A 21906-nucleotide genomic window follows, 5' to 3' on the forward strand; every position below is an offset into this window, starting at 1 on the left:
AACACCCATTCATGATAAAAGCCCTTGAAATTCTTGGGATACAAGGAACATACCTCAACATCATAAAGGCCATCTATAACAAGCCAACAGCCAGTATCATTCTCAATGGTGAAAAGCTGAAAGCAATTCCATTAAGATCTGGAACAAGACAAGGATGTCCACTCTCACCATTGCTTTTCAATATAATACTGGAAGTCCTAGCCAGGGCAATAAGACAAGAGAAAGACATCCAAGGAATCCAAATAGGAAAAGAAGAAGTCAAACTATCACTATTTGCAGACGATATGATATTATACATAGAGAACCCCAAAAACTCCACAGAAAAGCTAATTCAACTCATCAATCAGTTCAGTAAAGTGGCAGGATACAAAATCAACACGCAAAAGTCAGTAGCCTTCCTATACACAAACAATAAATCTGAAGAAGAAGAAATCAAAAAGACCATCCCTTTTGTTATTGAAACAAAAAAAATCAAATATTTGGGAATAAATCTAACAAAAGAGGTAAAGGACCTATACAAAGAAAACTATAAAACACTGTTAAAAGAAATAGAAGAAGACACAAAGAAATGGAGAGACATCCCCTGCTCATGGATTGGAAGAATAAACATTATTAAAATGGCCATCCTTCCAAAAGCAATATACAGATTCAATGCTATTCCAATCAAAATTTCAATGTCATTCTTCAAAGAAATAGAACAATTATTGATGAAATTCATATGGAATCACAAAAAACCCCGAATAGCCAAAGCTCTCCTGAAAAAAAAAGAAGGGAATGGAGGCATCAGACTCCCAGACTTCAAACTATACTACAAAGCCATAATCATCAAAACCGCATGGTATTGGAACAAGAACAGACATACAGACCAATGGAATCGAATAGAAAATCCAGAAATAAACCCACAGGTTTATGGTCAACTAATCTTTGACAAAGGAGCAAAGACTATGCATTGGAGCAAAGAAAGTTTGTTCAATAAATGGTGCTGGGAAAACTGGGTCGCTACATGCAAAAGAATGAAGCTTGACCACCACCTCACACCATACACAAAAATCAACTCAAAATGGATTAAAGAACTAGACATAAGACCTGAAACCATAAAATATATAGAAGGAAATATAGGCGAAACACTACGTGATTTGCACATCAAAGACATCTTTACAGACACATCACCCAAAGCTGTGATAGTGAAGGCAAAGATAAACAGCTGGGACTATATCAAATTAAAGAGCTTTTGCACAGCAAAAGAGACAATAACAAAAACAAAGAGAAACCCCACCAACTGGGAGAACATTTTTGCACCCAACACTAATGATAAAGGACTGATCACAAAAATCTGCAAAGAGCTGATGAGTCTCAACAACAACAAAGAAAATAATCCAGTCAAAAAATGGGCAGAAGAGCTTAAAAGAAAATTCTCTGAAGAGGAAATGCAAATGGCCAACAGGCATATGAAAAAATGTTCAACATCACTTGTCATCAGGGAAATGCAAATCAAAACTACCATGAGATACCATCTTACACCAGTGAGAATGGCACATATTAAAAAAACTAGCAACAACAAATGTTGGCGAGGGTGTGGAGAAAAAGGAACTCTTCTGCACTGTTGGTGGGAGTGCAAACTGGTCCAACCACTGTGGAAAGCTGTGTGGAGATTTCTGGACCTACTAAACATAGAGCTTCCATATGATCCAGCAATTCCACTCCTAGGTATTTACCCAAAGGACACAGAAACATCAATTCCAAAGAACACCTGCACCCCTATGTTTATAGCAGCACTGTTTACAATAGCTAAGCTTTGGAAACAACCCAAATGCCCAAAAATAGATGACTGGATCAAGAAGATGTGGTACATATATACCATGGAATATTACTCAGCATTCAAAAAAGATAAACACATGCAATTTGCTGCAACATGGATGGCGCTGGAAGGGATCATGCTCAGCGAAATAAGCCAAAAAGAAAAAGAAAAATACCGGATGGTCTCACTCATAGCAGGAATCTAGAAAACTTAAATAAGGGACCAGGAAAATGAATAACTATAAGAAAGTGAAAATCAAAATCAACAAAAAACTATGAACCAGAGACACTTTTAGGGGGGCGGGGGCGGGAGGGGAGGGATTGGGGTCAGAATGGGGGGCTGCAATTGTATGGGGAATATAACAATAAAATTTATAAAAAAAAAAAAAAAAAATAAAAAAAAAAAAAAGAATGATTTGAAAGAAAAACAAATGGAAGGAAAAATGAGTAGAACTAATATTGAAGGAGATTGTCAGTGGATATACAAACACACAGATACATACAGAAACACGCCAAAGCCAGAAACTTGAATCCATCCCCTGATTCTATGGGAAAGAAAGGAAGCGGGAATGAATTAAAAATTACTGGGCTCTTATGTACCATGTTATAACATTTCCTAGATGTTCTTCATTTTATTAATGTTACCTGTTAGATGCAAAACATTATTTTAACTGGAGGAGGCAGGGTTAACTGGTAACTTCACTGGAAAAGAATGTGCAAATGTTGAGCTGGGGTAAGTAAGTAACCCATTAAGCAGTGGGAGCTCAATACTGGGATGTTTTTTCTCCTGTTTGTATTTCTATGGCCATGTGAGGTGGGAACTTTTGTTTCATCCATTTTGCAAATATTGAACTGAGGTCTAGGGGTGTGCAGCTGGTGAGGACAGAAGCAGGGCTGGGGACCAGGTCTTCAAGACTTGGAAGCCAGCTCTCTTCCCTTGCCCTTCTTGCCGTCTGCCAGCCATTGGCACACTGGCAAATCTCTACTCCAGTGTGGTTTAGATTTCTTCCAATGAAAATGAAAGGGTAAAATTAGAAAGGTATTATTCATGGTCTGCTCAGATTTGGCTGTCTATGATCATGATCACATAGAAGTAGAGGTATGTACCCACAGTCAGTGAAGATGGGGTTGGAGAGTTGGGAAGGAGCAAGAAATTTCTAGGCATCACATGTTTTCCTGAAAGACTCTGGGTCTGTGACTGTTCCTACACCCTCTTTGGAAGATGCATTCTGATCACATGTGTGATGTGGTACACATGGGTTTTCAGAGTTGACAATGTGAGCAGGAATTTTTAGGAGGAGTTTGCCAGTGTGGAGATACAGGTGAAATAACACACACGTGTAAGGGATTACAGGCTCTGCTGCTGTAGCCCTTGTGCGGCCCTTGAAAACTTGTGGAAAGAAAGTGTGGGAAGTGGGGAATCTTCCCACTGCAGAGTCTGTTGCCAAGACCTTCAAGCTGGTGATTACTCACACGATCAATAATGCATTAGCAGTCAAGGCTGCAAGTGCATTAGCCAACATAAGCATACACTGCTGTTCTATTTTTGATATGTACTTATTCGGGGACTTTTTTGTTTTGTTTTGAAAGTAACATTGATGTCATAAATGACTTTAATAAAATTGGTGTTCTCATATTGGTTGATTCTTTTTAAAGGAAGAATAGAGCCAGGGTAGAGAAGTACAAAGGTATGGATATGAGAGCATAGAAGCAGGACAGCTGTTTTATAACTTATTAAAACTTTCATGCATATATTGTATTATATTTGTATGTTCACATCTGGATATGTTTTTATGTACATGCATGTATCCCATAAAGACATCATGGCAGAGTAGAAAAAGTTGATGCTGGGGCATCAAAAGGTTCAGACATGAGTCCTTAGCTCTAAGACCTTGGACAAGACACTTGATCTTGGAGCCTCAGTCTTCCCATCTGAGAAAAGGTGTCATGAGCACAAAGTGGGAAAAGCAAGGGGCTCTTTCCTTGGTAAGTGTAATTCAACATGCGAAATGTGCAGTGACATGGCCAGGCAGAGCATAATCTGCAGCTCTGAATAGTGACTTTCCCTGAGGTCAAGATTTCCAGATTTCTTTATGTTGATCTGGTCATTCCAAACTGAGGAATGGATAAGGCATAACACAGAGCACAGTCTGCTTGTATTATTTTATTCTCCTGCATGTACCACACCCAGGTCCCTCTCTTGCTTCTCAATTTACAAACAAATAATATTCTCTTTTTGAACACAAATATGGCATAAAACATGAAAGGAATGTATCATTTCTAGAATTCATTCCTTAGTTCTTCTATAGATATCTATAGATATTTTAATTAATATTTAAATATTTACATAGAATAATGTATAATGATTACATTTTATTTACATATTAAGGTGATGAGTTAGCTGTTTAAGGACCACTAACAACCTAAGGCAAACCAAATTGCTGAAAGTTTTGAGTCATGGCCAAATAAAGAGAGGTAGACTAATTTTCTGAAACATGGGTTAACTGTTAATGTGCATGAAATTAGACCAGGGCCAGAGAAAGTTTTCTGTGCAGAGCAAGAGAGTAAATATTTTGGGCTCTTTGCTCCTCATTCACTCTGATCAACTCTGCATTGGCTACCTGGTTATTCCTGCACACCAGTCCTGCTCCTTCCATAGGTTCTGCTCTAGTTGTTCTCTTCACTTGGATTGCTCTTTCCCCAGCATACGGTTCTCTCACTGTATCTAAGCCCTGCTCAGATCTCATCTCTCAGCATTGCTTACTCTTAGCACCTCAAGTGAAACTGCAACCTACGCATTGCTTCTGTATTCATTTCTTTCTTTTTGATTCCATTGTTTATATTTCCCTATCAATAATCATAGAAAATCCATCCATCTGTCCATCCATCCATCCATCCATCCATCCATCCATCCATCCATCCATCCATCTTCCCAACTAAAATATCACCTCCACAAGGGCAAAGATCTTTGCCTGCCTTGCACATAGATGCATCCCCAAGTCCTCAGAACACATGAATAATTTTGACTGAATCCCTACTTGAGTTTGAAAGAAGATAAGGATGGCTGATGTTACTAATACCCAGCATGCTCTTATTAAATAAGAAAAGAAAAATATGTGTTGAAATAATGCCAATTTTCTTCAAATAGTTCTGCAAATTTACCAGAATTCCAGTTCAAATCTTAATGGGACTTGGGTGGGGGACTTCACAAAATGATTCTAAAATTAATCTTGAGAGTAAATGCTTGAGAATAACAAAACAATTTGGAAAAAGAATATATTACAACCCAAAATAAAATTAAACCATGGGGTTATTGATGCTAGGCAATTAAAATAACCAATAAAGTGAATTGAAAACATAAAAATATGCTTAAGTATCTTTAAGATTTTATGGCAACCTGGATGGAACTGGAGGGGATTATGCTAAGCAAGATAAGTAACTCAGGAGGAAAAAGACAAATACCAGATGGCTTCATCTATATGTGGAATATAGAGAAACAAAATATAAAGCCAAATAAGACCAAGCCAATAATAAGCCCTATAAATCTGTAAAATTGAGGCTACCAGAGAGGGAGGGAGGGAAAGGAGCAGAATGGGGAAGGAGCACAGTAGACTATGGTTGAGGGCAGGGGTGCCATGGTGGTAGGTGTGGTGTGCTAACATACACCTGAAGGGTGTGACCCTATACCTCAAAATCATGTACAGTGTTGTCAATCAGTGTTATTTTAATTTAAAAAAATTAAAAGAATTTAATGTTTTATAAAAGCAACTTTCAAATTAGCAGTAAAAAATGAATTATTCAACAAATGTTGGTGAATCATTTGTTAAATTACTTTGGGGAAATGCCAGGTATATGATTGGTGGCATATTCTGAAATAGTTTATATGGGTTGGAAAACTTATGTATAAGTTAAAGTTTTATATTAATTGAAGATAATAAATGTACTAGCTTATTTATTGTTGCATAGGGGAGATTTTATGAGAGAAAACAATATAACAAAATATTGATAAAAGATTGATATACAATTATGCACTAGTGCAAAATGAAAGGCAGATCAAAATATTGTGGAAAATATTTGCAATATATATTTAGGTTATTGTATTATTGGGATTTGTAAACATTTCATTTGTTCTTGCAAATTTAGAGCATTTCTTACAAATTAAAAGGAAAAGATAAATGAACTATAGTTTTATGGCACAAGGACACTAACTGAAAGATTTTAAAAGAAATAGGCATTGCAAGATTAAGCATTTAATAAATGGAAAATGAGCAGAAGACCTTAATAGACATGTCTCTAAAGAAGACATTCAGATGGCCTACACGCATGTGAAAAAAATACTGAACATCACTTACAATCAGGGAAATGCAATCTCAACTGCAATGAGATGCTATCTCACACCTGTGAGAATGGCCTTTAATGATAAAACCAGAAGCAGTAAGTGTTGGCAAGGACTTGGAGACAAAGGAACTCTTGTACACTATTGGTGGAGTCTTAAACGGGTGCAGTATGGATAGCCCTCAAAAAAAAAAAAAAAAGGAAATAGCACATGATTCAGCAATAGCACTTCTAGGTATTTACCTAAAGAATATGAAAACACTGATATGAAAGACTTACACCCTCCCAGGCTCACAGGATCATTACACACAATAACAAAGTCATGGAACCAACCTACATGGCATTGACTGGAAACTGGAGAAAGAAATGGTGGCATATATACTCATTGGAATATTATTCAGCTGTTTAAAAAAGATGAAATAGTCCCTTTGGGGCAAAATGGATGGATCTTGAGATGATTGTGCTAAGTGAAAAAAGTTAGAAAGTGAAAGGTAGTGTATCCCAGGTAAAATACAGAAATTCCGGTTAAAATTTAATTTAGGTGACCAATTATCTTTTTAGTATGTCTCAAATTCTACTTGGGAGAATTGTGTTCCAAATATTGCCAGTGGCAAACCTACACTAAAAACTCATTTATTGTTTTCTGAAATTCAACTTTAACTGGGTATTCTGGCCATTTATTTGCTAAGTCTTGAAGCCCTATCTGGCAGGCACAATCATCCTCAGTTGTGAACTACAGATGAAGAACAACAATTATTTTCAGCCCCTTTTTATAGCTGAGGACACAGAGGCTTTGGAAGGAAATTCCTTGGTCCAAGGCCGCATGATGATATCTGAACCCAGTATCCTGATGACAAATTCCCTCCTCCTTCTTCTGCACTGACAAACTACACATCTTTATCCCTCAGTTGAAAAATGAGAGACTACTGGGATGAGGGTCACTTTATCTACTTAGGTTTTCCAAGAATTTGGAACTTCCCTACGTTCTCTTGAAACAAGAGGTTGCAGTCATGATTTGGAAGTTAGTCACTATTCTACAAATAACAGATGGAAAATTGAGGATGAAAGAACTTACTCAATGATTTAGCTAGTAAGTGGTGGGGCTCTATTCCTAAAGCGGGCTCGACTAAATACACACACTGACATTGCATCTCTGGCTGGTGTCTTGTTTGTTTCTCCATTTCAATCAATGAGGTTTGACTGAAACAGTTTAGCTATATTTTTTGGTTGCATCAAGATGCCAGATCTTGATTCTATCACATTTGGAAATAATTCTTTTTAAATACCATGTCTGACCGAAGCCAAGTAGGGTAGTTACCTGAAGTGCCTTTAGAACATGGTGTGTCACAAGTGAGGCGTTTCCAGAAGAATAGAGATGCGGTGGTTGCCCTGGGTGAATCTGTAGGCTACATCATCAGTTCTTAAAAATTGAGCTGACTCTGTCACATTTTTCTTTTAAAGATAATACAGTGTATTTTGGTTCTGTGTGCACAACAAGAAGGTGTTTCTTAGAGTGAAGTCCTATTGTTCAATCCTCAAAACTTAGCTCAAAAGCCATGTTTTTAATGGAAGTCTCATTAACATCTTGCTTCTCAGGAAAACTGTTTTCTTTCATGGTTTCCCTAGAACTTTGTATGTTCTTTTGTTCACATATATTGTGTGTATGATCTATTATATTTATTAAATATCTGTGGAAAGAAAGGGCTTGCAAAGACTTCTTTTCCACCACCCCTAAGGAGTTCTAAATCACCTATCTTTGTCTTCAGAGTGGCGTGTGTTACAAAGAGCTTTGAAATTAGAGCAAGACTATGCTCAGACTTTAGCTATCGCTTAATCTTCTGTTAAATGGGAAAAAAGAGAATATATTTTCTATGCCAACTGAATTCTAGTCATGGGGCCTTGATTAAAAATAACTCACCCCTCTCTCTCCTACTCTGAAGTCAAGTGAACAAGATGGTTTCCATGTTTTCCAGGAAATTCAGTACTAGCAAGTATTGAATGTGAAGACCCCTGGGCCATCTTTCCAAGCCTATATTCTCCACTCCTTGCTACAGTATATCTTTTCCATCCCCTTCTTAGCTTAAAAAAATTAATGGCATTCATTGTTTATAAATGCCTCTGTTGATCTTTCCTATTTCGGTTCCTGACTACTAGTGGAAAAACTCTCCCAACTTCCCCCCACTCCTCACCCGCACTGGGTTTTAAAAATAGTAATGCATTCGAGTTGGCTCAGGGCCTTGTGTTTGGAGTCCACAGCCTTTGCCCTGCGGGTCAGCGGTTCACATGGTAATGAAAGGTCGCCATCTTGTCTGCTATTATATGTGCTTGGCTTAAAGTGTTGAGAGCTGTCCTCCTGAATGATCACTTTCTCATGACCATCTGGGAAATATCTGGACTTGACACCTCTGACCCCAGTGTTAATAATTTCTGCTACTCTGGCTTCTCCTCGTCTCTGAGGTCTGCAGTTTTCACAATCCCATTTACTGTCTCAGAGTTATACCAGCTTAAGCCTGGAGAATTTGTATTTACAGGTAGGTGTGCAAAGAATGGATTGGAAATCTATGCTCACCCCCTTCAAAGTTTCCCCAAAGTGCTTTTTTAGGAATATGGCATATTGTTATTATCAACGTTTCACATGTGAAAAAAAGTTTTAATAATAGAGGACATATTTGTTGACTATTTTGTATATTCACATATATGGCTCGATTTAGTTGTCAGTCAACTCCATGAAGTAGGTATCGTTATTTTCAACCCCATCTGAAAGACAATGAGATGCTGGGAAGGTATGTCAGTTGTCCAAAGACACTAGATCTACTAGATGCAAGCCAGAAAGAAACACCCACCACCAGACCCCTGGCTCCTCCTGCCTCTCTTTTACAGATCAGTATTTGGAGATTGTTTGTAATAATCCACTTAGAGATATTCACTAGTTCCACTGATGATGGAACAAAGGTTACTTTTCTATAAATCTCATGGGACAAAGCCAGGACTTGGACTTTGTTAGTGGCTGAAGTTTTTAGAATAAGCAAGTCAAGTGAGGGAGTGTGGCAATTCTTTCAGCAGTGAGGTAACATAAGCATTCCTGAGAAAGGCAGTAATTCACTGTCAGTTTGCTTGCAGGAGCAGTTTGGCAGCAGTGTGCAAAGGGATGAGGCAACAGGGATGGAAAGAAAGGATATACCTTAGGAAGTTCTTGAAACAGCTCATGTGAGCTGTGTTGAGACTGGAAGGGAGAGCCAGAGGGGAGAGAAAAGGACTCTGACTACAGAGAAGTCCTGCAAGCAGAATGCACAGAGTGTGTTCAGGGATGGAATCTCTTGGTAAAGGGCCGCAGAGGGGTCAGAGATGGCCTTGAGATTCTGGCCGGGAGCTGAGAGCGTGCAGGTGCCATCTGCCCAATCAGGAGAGAGGACATTAGTGACTTGGACGGTTTCACAGGGGAAGGAGATGCTTTGTTCCACTGTGACATATTTAAGCATTTTGGCATCAACAAGGCATCTGGGCAGCCGGTTCTGGCAGGTTGAAGCGAGAGACTGGTCCTCAGGAGAGTAGATGCAGCCCAGAACAGGAAGATAAGGGAGAAGCAAAATGCCCCCAAAATAAGCCTACCTGAGCACTGTTGCTTTTTGGAACCGTCTCATTTAATCTTTATAGCAAATCTATCAGGTAATTTTTATTTCTGTTTTTAAAATGAGAAGACAGATGCTCAGAAAATGTTCTCTGAAATGTCCTTTTCAAATAAGAATTTTGGGCTGATCTCCTACAAAGTCATACAGTCCTTCTGGGCCAAACAGAGATAGCCAAAGTCATTGTCCCTCCTCAGTTCTGATGATATGTGACCCTTGTTACTTTCCTACATGGCATGGCAAATAGGACGGCGATGTGTTGGATCTTAGCTGTAAGGAATCAGGTAGCTGGTGATGAATGGGGAGCCTTTAAGCCACACTCTTGCTGTGTCAATGGAAGCACGTGTTCCTGACTGCAGGCAGGAGTGTATGTGTGTGCTGCGCCATTTGTGCACATTAAGTGTGTGCACATGTGTCTGTTCATGGTCGTATTTGCACAGGGAGTTCAGGTACCTACAGGCTTCTGGATTTTCTTTCCAGGTAAGCTTGGCATGTGGTAGAATAATCTAAGCTTTGTTTATCTGGCAGTGTTTGGTAAACTACAAAGAAAATGTTTTAGTAGCATTCCCCAACACAGTGTACTTAATGTACATTGTACATTATACTTTAGCTGGGTCACAATATACAGGTATCTCTGACACACACACACACACACACACACACACACACACACACTTACTTGATGCTCTGAGCCACAGACACAGAGCTGTCCTATTTTTTATGTTTGGCCTAGTTCTGTCATTTTATGATGTGGTACCCTTTGTGGCTGCATAACCAAGGGGACCATTCTAAAGTAGGTCAGTGGAACATTCCCTGATATGGCAGCTGAATAGAAATGCAGGATATACATTTTCCAACAGGTCTCTGTCTCCCCAGCTTTATTAGTGGTGATAGCCTTTTCCTTAGATCCCTCATCTCCAAACATGATCTAAGCCTGGGTCCAAAGGCAGCAGCCCTTCAATATTTGTCATGGCCACGCCTGAATCCTAAGCAGGAAGGCATGAATCAGCAATAGCACAGTCAGGGAAAGGTTCTGCATTTGCAAGTTTAGAAAACTTTCAGCATGTATCCAGGATTCACAGTAGTATCTACTTTCTGTCCACCCACCCAAACTCTGCCTTAAATGTTTCTTCTGCCCTGGGGACCTATTTTATTTCTTCCTGGATGGGACAAGGGGAAAATACATGAAGCACAGTTGCTCATAGAATATGGAAGAATATGGAAATACACACATTCAGAATATATTTGATAAAATGTTACTGAGCTGCCTATAGTTGGGCACAAATGTGGAATAAGTAATTTAACAAAAGAGCACCTTAATGACCAAATATTCTTCCTTCTTTGTTCTGTTATTTATGTAGTGAAAATACCTTCCGATATTGTCATTTCTTTCTTGTAAGGTAGGATCTTAAAAGGGCTCTATAATACAAATCTCTTCTTTGGGCAGAAGGAATGTTATTTTTCTGAAAAATCTGTGCAGTGATTCAAGAAATCATCAAAAGCACTAACAAACATCAAGATGGATAACTTAAGAGAGACACTCTCTTTCTTTTAACTTATTTTTTTCACTATTACTCTTCCTTCCCAAATATGGTCATTTAAAATTTTCATGAATTACTATAAAATAAAATGAAATTCTACATTTCCTCCCTTCATATTAATAAGACACTGGCAACTGGGGAAACATATTTCCTGGACAGATGTATGCATATGAAGACTCTCTTCACCATTTGGTCCCTTTCTTAATCTTAATACTCATGAGATGTTTAAAACGGGATCGAGGGGGTGGCATGTCTTCCTCTATACGGACATCAGGACAGGCAGATTTGGGAACATGTGGTGAAGTATGTCCAACGCCATCGAGAACTAGATTCTAAGACTCCATTTGGCCTCCTGACTTCCCCTAACTGGACCCAAATGGTGTTCAGATAGCCTGTTACCTGTGATTTTGGTTTTAAGACATTCCAGCCTGATCACCTGGGTGGAGGAAGGGGAGGGGCTCACCTTGGAGGGCCAGCGGGAGCACATGGAGACCTATTAAACCCAATGAATCCCGGAACAGCACGTCTGTCATGGAGGAAGGCCCAACAGGCCTCCAGCTTAAAGCAGCAGGGGCTCCTCACTTCTCCCAGTTTCTGAACAACTCTCTGCCCTTTGCCTTTGCTACCTCTCAGTGTCCTCACTCACATTTACAAAGATAATAGATTTTGTTTCCCCAGATAGCCACACCATGGGCCAAGCACACAGTGGGTCTTCAATGTCTGATTGTTTGATCAATGGTCATTGAGATTATCGGTAGTTCTAACTTAATTCTGAGTATCTTGCTTTGTATATAATAAAAAAATCATCATAAGCATAATTCTGGTAGTGACATTTCTCATTTGTCTACTTACTCACTCACTAGACACACTCATCTTGAACGGCCATTCCAGGATGGGTGTCAGGCTTAGTGTCAAGGTCACGACCATGAACGTGCCACAGCACAGCTCTGTCCTCTGGAGTTGATGCAGTCACATTTGCCTTTTGCCTAGTCTAAGTAATGGCATTCTCTAATCTGTCTCCCTCCCCCAGCTCAGCCATGCTGTAAGGAAAAATATATTTCAAGGGATTATACTATATTAAACAAAAGACACCTACAGATAGCCAATGTGCTTGGAGTTGACAATAAACTTAAGAGAACCAGCTATTATGATAAGCGAGTCAGAAGAAGAAATTAAAACCTGCCACGATGACCACTTCACCTAGGGACCTGGGACCTGGTCACGAGGGAGGAGCAGCTTCAGGTGTCAAGTGCAAGGGCAAAGCTGACAAGAAAGTATGAGCTACAGAGTGAAGAGGTTAAGGAAATTAGAACCAGGTGGACAGGGGATGATGCTGGGGTCCTGGGCTACTTTTATCAGCCACTTTGTTATGGCTGATGTGGAGTCTTTCTAGCTCTAAGGACAGGCAGGCAGGGCACCAGGTAAGGCCGTGCAAAGCTAACTCCAGGATCCATCCCAACTTAGAAATCTCATGCAGTAAGGATGCCAGATTACTTTTATTTCTAAACAAATATCCATCAGCTAGAAACTGCACAAATGAAGTTAGATTTTTCTTGGCCATTACTAACCTTTGATTCCCATTTGAAAGGAAGAAGAAAACTGCTTTAATATATTTTCTGAAATGTCATTCTACGAGGATACCAGCAGGAGGTTTTTTCCTAGAATTTGAAATATGAATGTGATCTGTGGCTTAAGGAAACCAATCTTCCAGTAACATGTATGGAACCAGGAGTCTAGGTTTGAGGAAGAAACACAAAGAGGCAGATGAATTGTCCTCCGTTATCACAGATTTAAAAGCTCTAGGCACTGTTACTGGAAGTGAAACATTTGTCAGCCTCTCCTTCCCCCTAACTTCTCTTCCTCTGCTCTCCTTTCTCCTGCCAAGTTATTCTTTCCTCTTTCCTTCCAGCCCCGCATAGCCTGCCTCTAATCTCTTTTTTCCTTTCCTAGAAGGAGCCTACTATTTGGTTTAATTTGTTTTCATCTTTGAAAAGAGCAGCAGGCCTTCGTGACTTTTCCCTTCTTCCTTTCTTAAGATTAAAAGGCAGCCACAATATAATGCAATTCGACAAAGGAAAAATATAGTGCAATTCCCTTTTGCACAGGGCATGCTTTTTTGTGAATTTCAAAATAGAGTCTCGCAAAATTGGTGCGATACTTGAGGGGTATCTGTTTAGGATAATGATGGTGACGTCCCTTGGAGGTGAACTCATTTCTGTTACTCATTTAAAAAGCACATGTTTCGTTTGTCTTTTCACACGCGTCACAATGAGATTTAAAATAGAGACTCATCTCACTTATTTAAGGGTTATGAATAGCACTGCCTTGAAAAGGCCTGGTGGAAATTTGGGTAGAAATTTAAAGTGACGCATCACATCCAGAAGTTGTCAGGCAGACACAAAGGCTGCACAACTTAAGGTGGAGGCCAAATTACCTAAGTTTTGTGATCACGCAGCACAATGAGATGCCCCTGCTGCGTGCTAACGTTCTGAGGGTGGATATCAGTCACCTCCAGGGAGGACATGGAGTGGAAGCTCCAAGCTTTGCAGAATCTACCTAAAGAAAAAGGCTCATCTGGGGTCTCCCTGGTGGTGCAAGGGGTTAAGCACAGCACTGTGAAGCTGCCTACAGCCTCTGCAGCATGAGATTAATCCCCAGCCGGCCAGGGAGCTACCCACAAGGGGCAGCAGACCTCTCCTGTCTCACCCACTGCTCCCCTCAGCAGTGTACTTCAGTCAGTCTGCCTGTTCTGTTCCCCACTCTGTCTCCGGTGAATCTTCTTCTCACCTCCTGCACCTCTGGCCTGCACCTCAGTTCTTGTATGCATAAATAAATGAATCTTTAAAAAAAAAAAAAAAAAAAGGAAAAGGCTCAGCCATCCAGAGGCCATCCTAAGCACTGTGGTAGATGGATTATTGATGCCATTCTCTTCCCCTGTACCCCTGCCATTTGTCGGGTGGCTTTGCAGTCCCTGCTGCTGGTGGGGAGGCACTTCTCCACCCCATAATGTGAGCTTGGCCACATAACTCGATTTAGCTGGTGCAATGCTAGTGGACGTGACGTAGTGCCACCTCCAACCAAGGACCTAAGACACTTTGTAGACGTTCTCTTGTCCCCATCATAAGAACATGACATGGGGAGCCCACTGGCCCAGGGAAGGTGGTAAGGAAGAGAGAGAAGATGCAATAACTGAGCTGAGTCTGCATCAGCCAAACTGCAGCAAATCTGAAGATGCCTGAGTTAGTGTAAAATAAAGTTCTTTAAGCACTGGAATTTTAGAATAGTTGCACCACATTATTGTTGAAATTCTTGATGGACATGAGCACTATTCTGAAAGGTGGCCTATTTGAAGGAAGAACATGAAAATAGTGACTTAAAAATGGGAGTGTGAGGAGATTATGGTTTCCTGAAGATGAGGACAGGCTTTGTTATATGGTCACAAGAGGGGTGACATGGATCCCCATTTTGAATATTCCACTCTTAACTGGGTCTTGGCCAAGAGAGGTAGGGGCTACAGAACCCTGCCTTCCTGGACATACTGGAAACCATGGAATGTCCAAATTCAATGGTGACACACATTGTCCTCTTTGAGAAGCAACAAACATTCCAAGACTCACTTCAAAAAAATAAGAGATAATTTAATTAGAAAGGACCTTTCTGCCATGTTCTTGTTTGATCATTAATTATTTCCTAACCTATTCTGACTTCATCCCATTGCTCAAAAAGAGCCATAAATCATTCTGCCTCACAGAAGTTAAACTACTTGCTACTCACAAAGCGATCCATTCAAATGCAGGTCAAGTGTATCAGCTAAATAGGTTAGATTCTTACTGAAGTTTGCCCGTGCACTTCAACCCTTCCCTCAGAAGCCACATATGACAAATCTCTTGACTCTTCCAACACGGCATTTTAAACACACTTGCAAATCCTGTCTTTTCCATGCCAGACTCCCAGAGCTTCCTCACAATTTTATCTAGATACACCCCTTATTCTGATCACACCCTCTTTAGACCTGCAAGCTTATCCATATCCTTCTTAGAATATGACATGCAGAATGAGAGAGAATCCTTAAGGTGTATGCAAAGCATCTCTGTGTATTTGAGGGGCTAATTACTTCTTGCTGCCGGGACATTATGTTTTCAGTTATTTATGCTTTGTCAGTTATATATTTTTTCCTTTTTAAACTAATTGGTTTATCCTCTGAATATCTTTCTCTGCCTCAGGAGAGTGATGATTACTTTTTCCTTTAATACTCATGATGATAACACCAACACCAATGATTCCCTTAACTGAGATCCTACTTCCCCTCAGCCAGTTCATTAATCCACACAGGACCTGTGCGTGGTATTATCATCTCTACGTAAAATGATGACACAGGTCCAGAGAAGGTGAGTCACTGGCTGTAGGTCACAAAGCTGCCCAGAACTCAAATCCAGGTCATTTGATTCCTCTCAACCATCCTCATTCCCTTCTCCCATTCTATCAGGAACAGGAAAGGGCTAATTATGTCATAGGACTAGCCAGGAGCAAAATTTGAGTCAACATTCTTCCATGCTGTGTCCCAAACAGAAAAGGACCTCTCCACCCCCTCTGAAGCAAAATGGTCTCTCACCACCTGATGCCACTAAGCCATTAGTGGATTATAATCACATGATTGGCATTATCGTCCTCAGGTCCTCAAATGAGGTTTACTAATATGGTCATAGTGGAGACTGCAGATGCCCTGCCCACATATGCTTCACTGTGAGCCCGCACACAGAAGAAACGTTATTCCTTTCCTGCCTGATTCAGTGCATCTCCACAAGGGCCCTCAGCCCCAGAATCATCCCTCCCACACCTGCCTCCATCATTCCCCTTTAACTCATCAAGTGACAGACCTGCTCCCCTGCAGACACCCGCAGTGCACACTGCGGATCCCCCTGCACAACTGAGCCTTCAGTTCCCACATGCCCAGCATCTCGGTTGCCTCCCACTGATTCCCTCTTTGCTAGTGCCCTTCCCGGAAATGACCTGCTTTGTTCAAGATCCTGCCCCACTCTCTTGGGGCTGCCCAGATACAAAGACAGTAGATGCGGGAGTATAAAGACCCAGACCTCCAGCCTTGATGCCAGTTAACTGGAGGGGGCTTTGGAGCTCCCTGGGGAAGAGGGATGGCTTTGTCACAACTAGATCACAACCAGTTTCTCCCTCTGCCCAATCCTGCTTCTTTTATCTTTTCACAAATGTCATTCCCAAAACACTCGTGGGTAATCCTTCTGCATGCAAATCTCTGAGGTTGGGAGTCTGTGGGTGGGGACCCAGACTTGTTCACCATTGTCAACTGGCTTTCAGGGGCCCTGGCACCTTGAGAAAGGGGCAAAGGGAGGGGCCGGGAAGACCTTACCTACGATCATGTGGTTGCAGACATCACAGAAGGTGGGCTTCTTGAAGATGTGTTCCTGGAAGGCATGGGCCTTGCCGCTGCTGCCTGGGTGCAGGCCAGTCCTGGTGGGTGTGGAGGTCAGGCTTCCGGAGGTGGGGAGCGGGCTGGAGCTGGGGCTGACCTCAGCCAGCATGTCTGCTTGCAACTTCGCGTCGCTGTTGGTTCGCTGGAAGAAGTTGTCAGCACTTTTGCTCCGTAAACTCTTGGTCTTGAAAGAAAGTGATCGTTTTAGTTTCTGGAGCTGCAATGCAATGACAGAACAGACTCTCTTACTCGATCATGCTCGCTCACACTGTGGGGGTGAGGTCTGCTCCAGGCGCAGCTCTGTTCCCATTGACACCCTCAACCCTGCAAGAGGCTCACATATGTCCCTGTGTGGGTGAAGGATGTCAGTGGGATTTGCAGCCCCCAATCTAGAGGGATTCGCAGCCCCCAATCCACCCCCTGCCATGCAGACCACACAGAGACCCCTCCTTGCCTTTGCTTCTGCTCCTTTTGCCTCCCTCCTTGATGTCCAGCTGATGGACTCACGATACTCAGTTTTTAATACTGTTTGCCTTTTGAATGTGAATAGCTGGAAATATTGGTTGTATGGACCCTTGGCTCAAAGAACCAGTTGCAGAGCCTGGGACTCTGCTGGTCACTTAGCAGTCACTCATCTCCATACACAGCAAAGTAAGAGGCCTCTGTGTGACTTGGAATCAATTTGGCTAAACTCTCCAGTGTGTGTGTATGTGTGTGTGTGTGTGTATGTGTGTGTAGGACACAATGTAGAATTGTCCAGTTGACTTTCTCTGCTCTTTCCCTTGTAGTGCCACTTGCTATTGGCCTTGGCAGCTACACCATTTCTCCTTTGCCTTCGGGATTTGTGAAGAGGCACCAAAATGGTTTTGGCAAAGGACTGACTTCTGAAAGATCTGGCCTGGGTCCAGTCTGTACCTCATCCAGGCTTCACACATGAGCTGGATGGGTCTTTTGGAAACACAATTGTGAGCATGTTTTAAATCCTTCAGGGAATTTCCTTTGTTCTTGGGTTTAAAGAAAGCTCATAGTAATGGGTTCCAGGGACTGGCAGACTCTGGATCCCCATGACAACAGGCACCACCATCCCTCCTGCTCTGTCCATTTCAGCCACAGAGGCTTTTAAAAACTCTTTTATAATCACTATCCCTTTTCATGACCAGCCTTTAGTGTGCAGTTTTCCTGATGAACCACTTAGGGCACTCATTAGCTGCCATAAGGTATTTCACCTTTGAGCTAGTTTCCTTTTATAAAGGGGGCTCTGCCATTTGACTGGAATTAATGCATATGATCCAAAGATGTAGACAAAAAGGTGCTAAGGTTGGCAGTCTAATAACGGCCTCCATCAGGTGTGGTCAAAGACTCTAGGGCATGTGACACGTGTTGATCTGGTCTTGTCAAATATAGTGCTCTCATCAATTCCAGACCTTCTCCCTCAAAAGACCAAGAAGATGTGGTAGTCATTGTGCTTGGGGTAGATCATTCTCTACCGCCTCCCCTTCACCATTGCCCTTTGTGATGTGACTTTGCAGCTCCTTCCATCAAAGGCAGAGCATGAATTCCCACTCATTGGGATTTTGACCAGTAGACAGTAGTAGAAGCAATGTTAAGCCAGTTCCAAGCCTAAACCTCAAGAAGCCTTGCTTGTCTCTGTCCCCCCTCTTGGAAACCTGCCAAAATTGCCATATAAGCAAACCCAACATCACCTGAAGGATGACGAGAAACACACATTCCAGTCATCCCCCATCACTCAAGTGAGACCCCAGAAAGGACACCACCCTCCTTCTCTGTAGGGAACAACATGACTAGATGAGACAGGAAGAAGTGTCTAATGAATCCCACTCAAATTGTCAACGCACGGATTCAAGTAAAGTGAAGGATGGTTTTTAAACTATTTGTATTTCTAGTGTATGTACACAATGATGCCTAGTTGGTCTCTTCACCTTCCTGGCATGTGGTGTGATTGGACTTATTTGTCTACTTGAAGTTAGCTCTGGCATGTGAAGCTGGCACTCTTTATCAGGAAACTTACAGGGGAGCAAGGAGATGGAATATGAGGCTGGGCTAAGTGCTTCACAGATGATCCTTTATCTTCTCAACCATTCAACATTGCTCTGTCACTCCTGGAGTAAAGGAGGCTCAGAGACTTTAAAGAATTTGCCCAAGCTCACACAGGTTATGTGAGTCAAGAACAGGGTTCAAAATTACATCTGCTTTCCCCTAAACCCCACATTCTTTTCACTGTGAGTGAGTTGATAGGAGCTGAATGGGGGGTGCGAGGAGAGAGTTATCCCTTCTGCCCACCTGGGGCATGGAAATACTTATGGTGGTCAGTGAGGATGGGAAGGGGCGTGGTGTGAGAAGGTGTCTACATTTTAGGAAGTATATATGATATTTATATATATTATATATATCTTTTATATTTCAAATTACTTAAAAATAATAAAGATGCATGTGTGTTTATCAAGGGGGGCATATCAGATGTTAGGGTGTGACCTCAGCTGCCAGTGCAGGGAATGGCTGGGCGATGCCTGCATACATCCAATCTGGTCTCTCCTGTGCTCATGTTCTTTATTTCCCTCTGCACACTCTCCCATCATACATGTTTTGCAGTTTAGTATGTTGCCAAGAAACTTGCAGCATTTTCCTTGCTGTGGGCAATATGGCTAGAAATTGTATCAGACTTTCAGAGCCTGCCTGTCTTTACAGCTGGAGAATTTGCTGGGAAGTCAATGGGACATTGTTTACTCAAGTGGACAGTTTAAAAGAAATGCCTACAAGTTAAACAAAGTCCCAGCAGTGAGTTCAAAGGAACACATTTTTCTCCAATTGTTCCTAAAGAGCAGAGGTCAGAAGAGAACATAGGAAACAGAGAAATAGAAGCAAGCTCCCATAATAGCAGATGGCACAAAATGACAGGCCCTGCCATGGCCCCACTCCATTATATTTATAATAGTGGTAGAAGGAGTAGATATTCTTCAGTTCTTGATGATGGGCTAGAAGCTGCCCTGTATGCTTAAGTTCATGTACTAATCTTAGCAACCCTAGAAGTGAGAGGTCATTCATTCATTCACTCATTCAGTAATTCATTTATCGGGCAGCCACCATGAGCCACCATTGTCTTTTGCTTCAGGGAAATAGCAGCGAAGAAAGCAAACCCCTTATCCCTAAGGTTTTAAGATCTAATGGATGAATAGAGAAATAAACAAAGATGTATTATAAGTGAGGGCAGGGATGAGGGCTCTGAAGGAGAGAGGCAGAGCCAGGTTTTAGAAAGTGTCAAGGAAAACTTCTCTACAGGCAGTGTTATAACAGAGATGTGAAGGAAGTGCAATGTGAGCTCTTTTGGAGATAAACATTCTGGATAGTTGGAAAACCAAGGGCAAAGGCCCTGACAAGGGAATCAGGTGGGTATTTGGAGAATGCCAGGTAGCTGATGTGTCTGGAGTACAGTGACAGGGAAGACAAAGGCAGAGAGGCAGGCTTCATGCCAGGTCTCGTAGTCATGGCGGGGCTTGGCACTCATTCTAAGGGTGATGGTTTTGAGCAGGGAAGTGACAGATTCTGACACTTATTTTAAAAGGGTCATCCTGGTGGCTATGTGGAAAGTAGACTCTAGAAGGGCTAGATGGAAGCAGGGAGACCAGTTGGGAGACTCTTGCAGTTACCCTGGTAAGCAGTAACTTAAGATGTTCTCGTAAGTTTTGGTAAGATGTGGTTGAATGTGTGCTCCATTTTGAAGGTGGAACCACTTAGGTTTGCTCAGGGATTGGGTGCAGAGTATGAAGGAGAGAAGCGAGTCAAGAATGACCTGACAGTTTTTAGTCTGAGCATCTGGGTGAATGGAGGGGCTGTTTACTCAAAGAAATCATGTTGGTGTCAGGGAGGGGGTGGGGATCCAGAGTTCAGTTTTGGAAAAGTTAAGTTTACAATGCTTATTTGGAATTCAAGTGGAGCTGCCAAGAGGGTGTTTGGATACATGATTCTGGGATTCAGGGGAGAGGTCCAGGCTGGAGTAATACGCTCAGGAGTCATAAGCACGTAGATGCTATTTCAAGCCATGAGACTAGACGAGATCACTATATAGAGAAGTAAACTGAGGCTGGAGCGCTCTAATATTTTGAGGTCAAGAAGATTAGCAAGGACAAGCAAAGTAACTGAGAAGGAGAGGCTGATGAGGGAAGAGAAGAACTCAAGAGACTGTTTTACAAGCTGAGGGAAGGCAATGATTGAAGGAAGAGAGAATAACCAGCAGCAAGAGATGAAGCGTATATGTCAAGCAATGTGAGGTTTCAGGTTTGGCCACTGCATTTAGCAAAGGGGATACCTTTGGGGGACCTTAACAGGAGCAGATTAGTGAAGTGGTGGTGAATGAAAACTTAACTGCCAAGACTTCATAACAGAATGCTGGAGGGGGAGTGGAGGAGGTGGTGAGCAAGTTAGGGGATTATTTTTATTTGAGAGGCTCAGTGAAGAGAATTAGCTAGAGGAGACTAGAGTATCCAGTGAGTGAGTGCTTTGTTTTGCTTTTTTTAAATACAGGAGCTTGTATCAGCATGTTTTTAATCTGATGGTGCAGGACCGAGTGAGGTAGAAATGCTGGAGTTCCTTGAGTAGATGAAGGAGGTGAGATGCAGTGAGCTAGAAGAAGGATTGACTTGAGAATTGAATGAGGTAGTTTACCCATAAGGAGAGAGCCTCAGAAAGTTTGGTGGAGTTGGTGCTGGTTGGATGGAGATCTTCTCACTGCTTCTGTTTTCTCAATGAAAAATAAACAAGGTATCTCCTGAGTGAGCAGAAAAAGAAGGTGAAGGGAGGAGTTGTTGGAAGAGAGAGATGTGGAGCAGCATTTCAGGGAGTGCAGAGTGGATGGACGAGAGCACTGGAAGGCCAGGAGGGCAGCAGAGGCTCAGCGTCAGGTTATTATCTCGGTTGACAATTAAGACAACTGAAACCCAAAATTAACAGCCAGTGGGTAGTACAATGAAGACCCACATACAGGTGTTAACTCCAAAGTCCCTTAACCCAAACAGACTTTCATGAGATTTCCCAACCTTGACCTCCTCTTTGGAAAATTCCTTAATTAGTGTGCCTTATCTTCCTCGTGCTAGCTAGAAATTCAGCAATAATCCATGTGTTTGCCATGTTGAGCAACATTTTAAGG

General features: G+C 41.7%; 1 protein-coding gene across 1 annotated transcript in view; it reads right to left on the minus strand.

Annotated features, from left to right (window-relative positions):
* Positions 1 to 21906, minus strand: part of STAC (SH3 and cysteine rich domain) — a gene marked incomplete at both ends in the record, with an annotated part of 110422 nt that overhangs the window by 51904 nt on the left and 36612 nt on the right. The window contains one exon of the mRNA XM_084247007.1: positions 16683 to 16962. Coding sequence (XP_084103133.1) covers positions 16683 to 16962 — 280 coding nt within the window. The remainder of the gene's footprint in view (positions 1 to 16682; positions 16963 to 21906) is intronic.

Source organism: Talpa europaea (assembly GCF_964194135.1).
Source record: "Talpa europaea genome assembly, chromosome: 11".
Taxonomy (NCBI): Eukaryota; Metazoa; Chordata; class Mammalia; order Eulipotyphla; family Talpidae; genus Talpa; species Talpa europaea.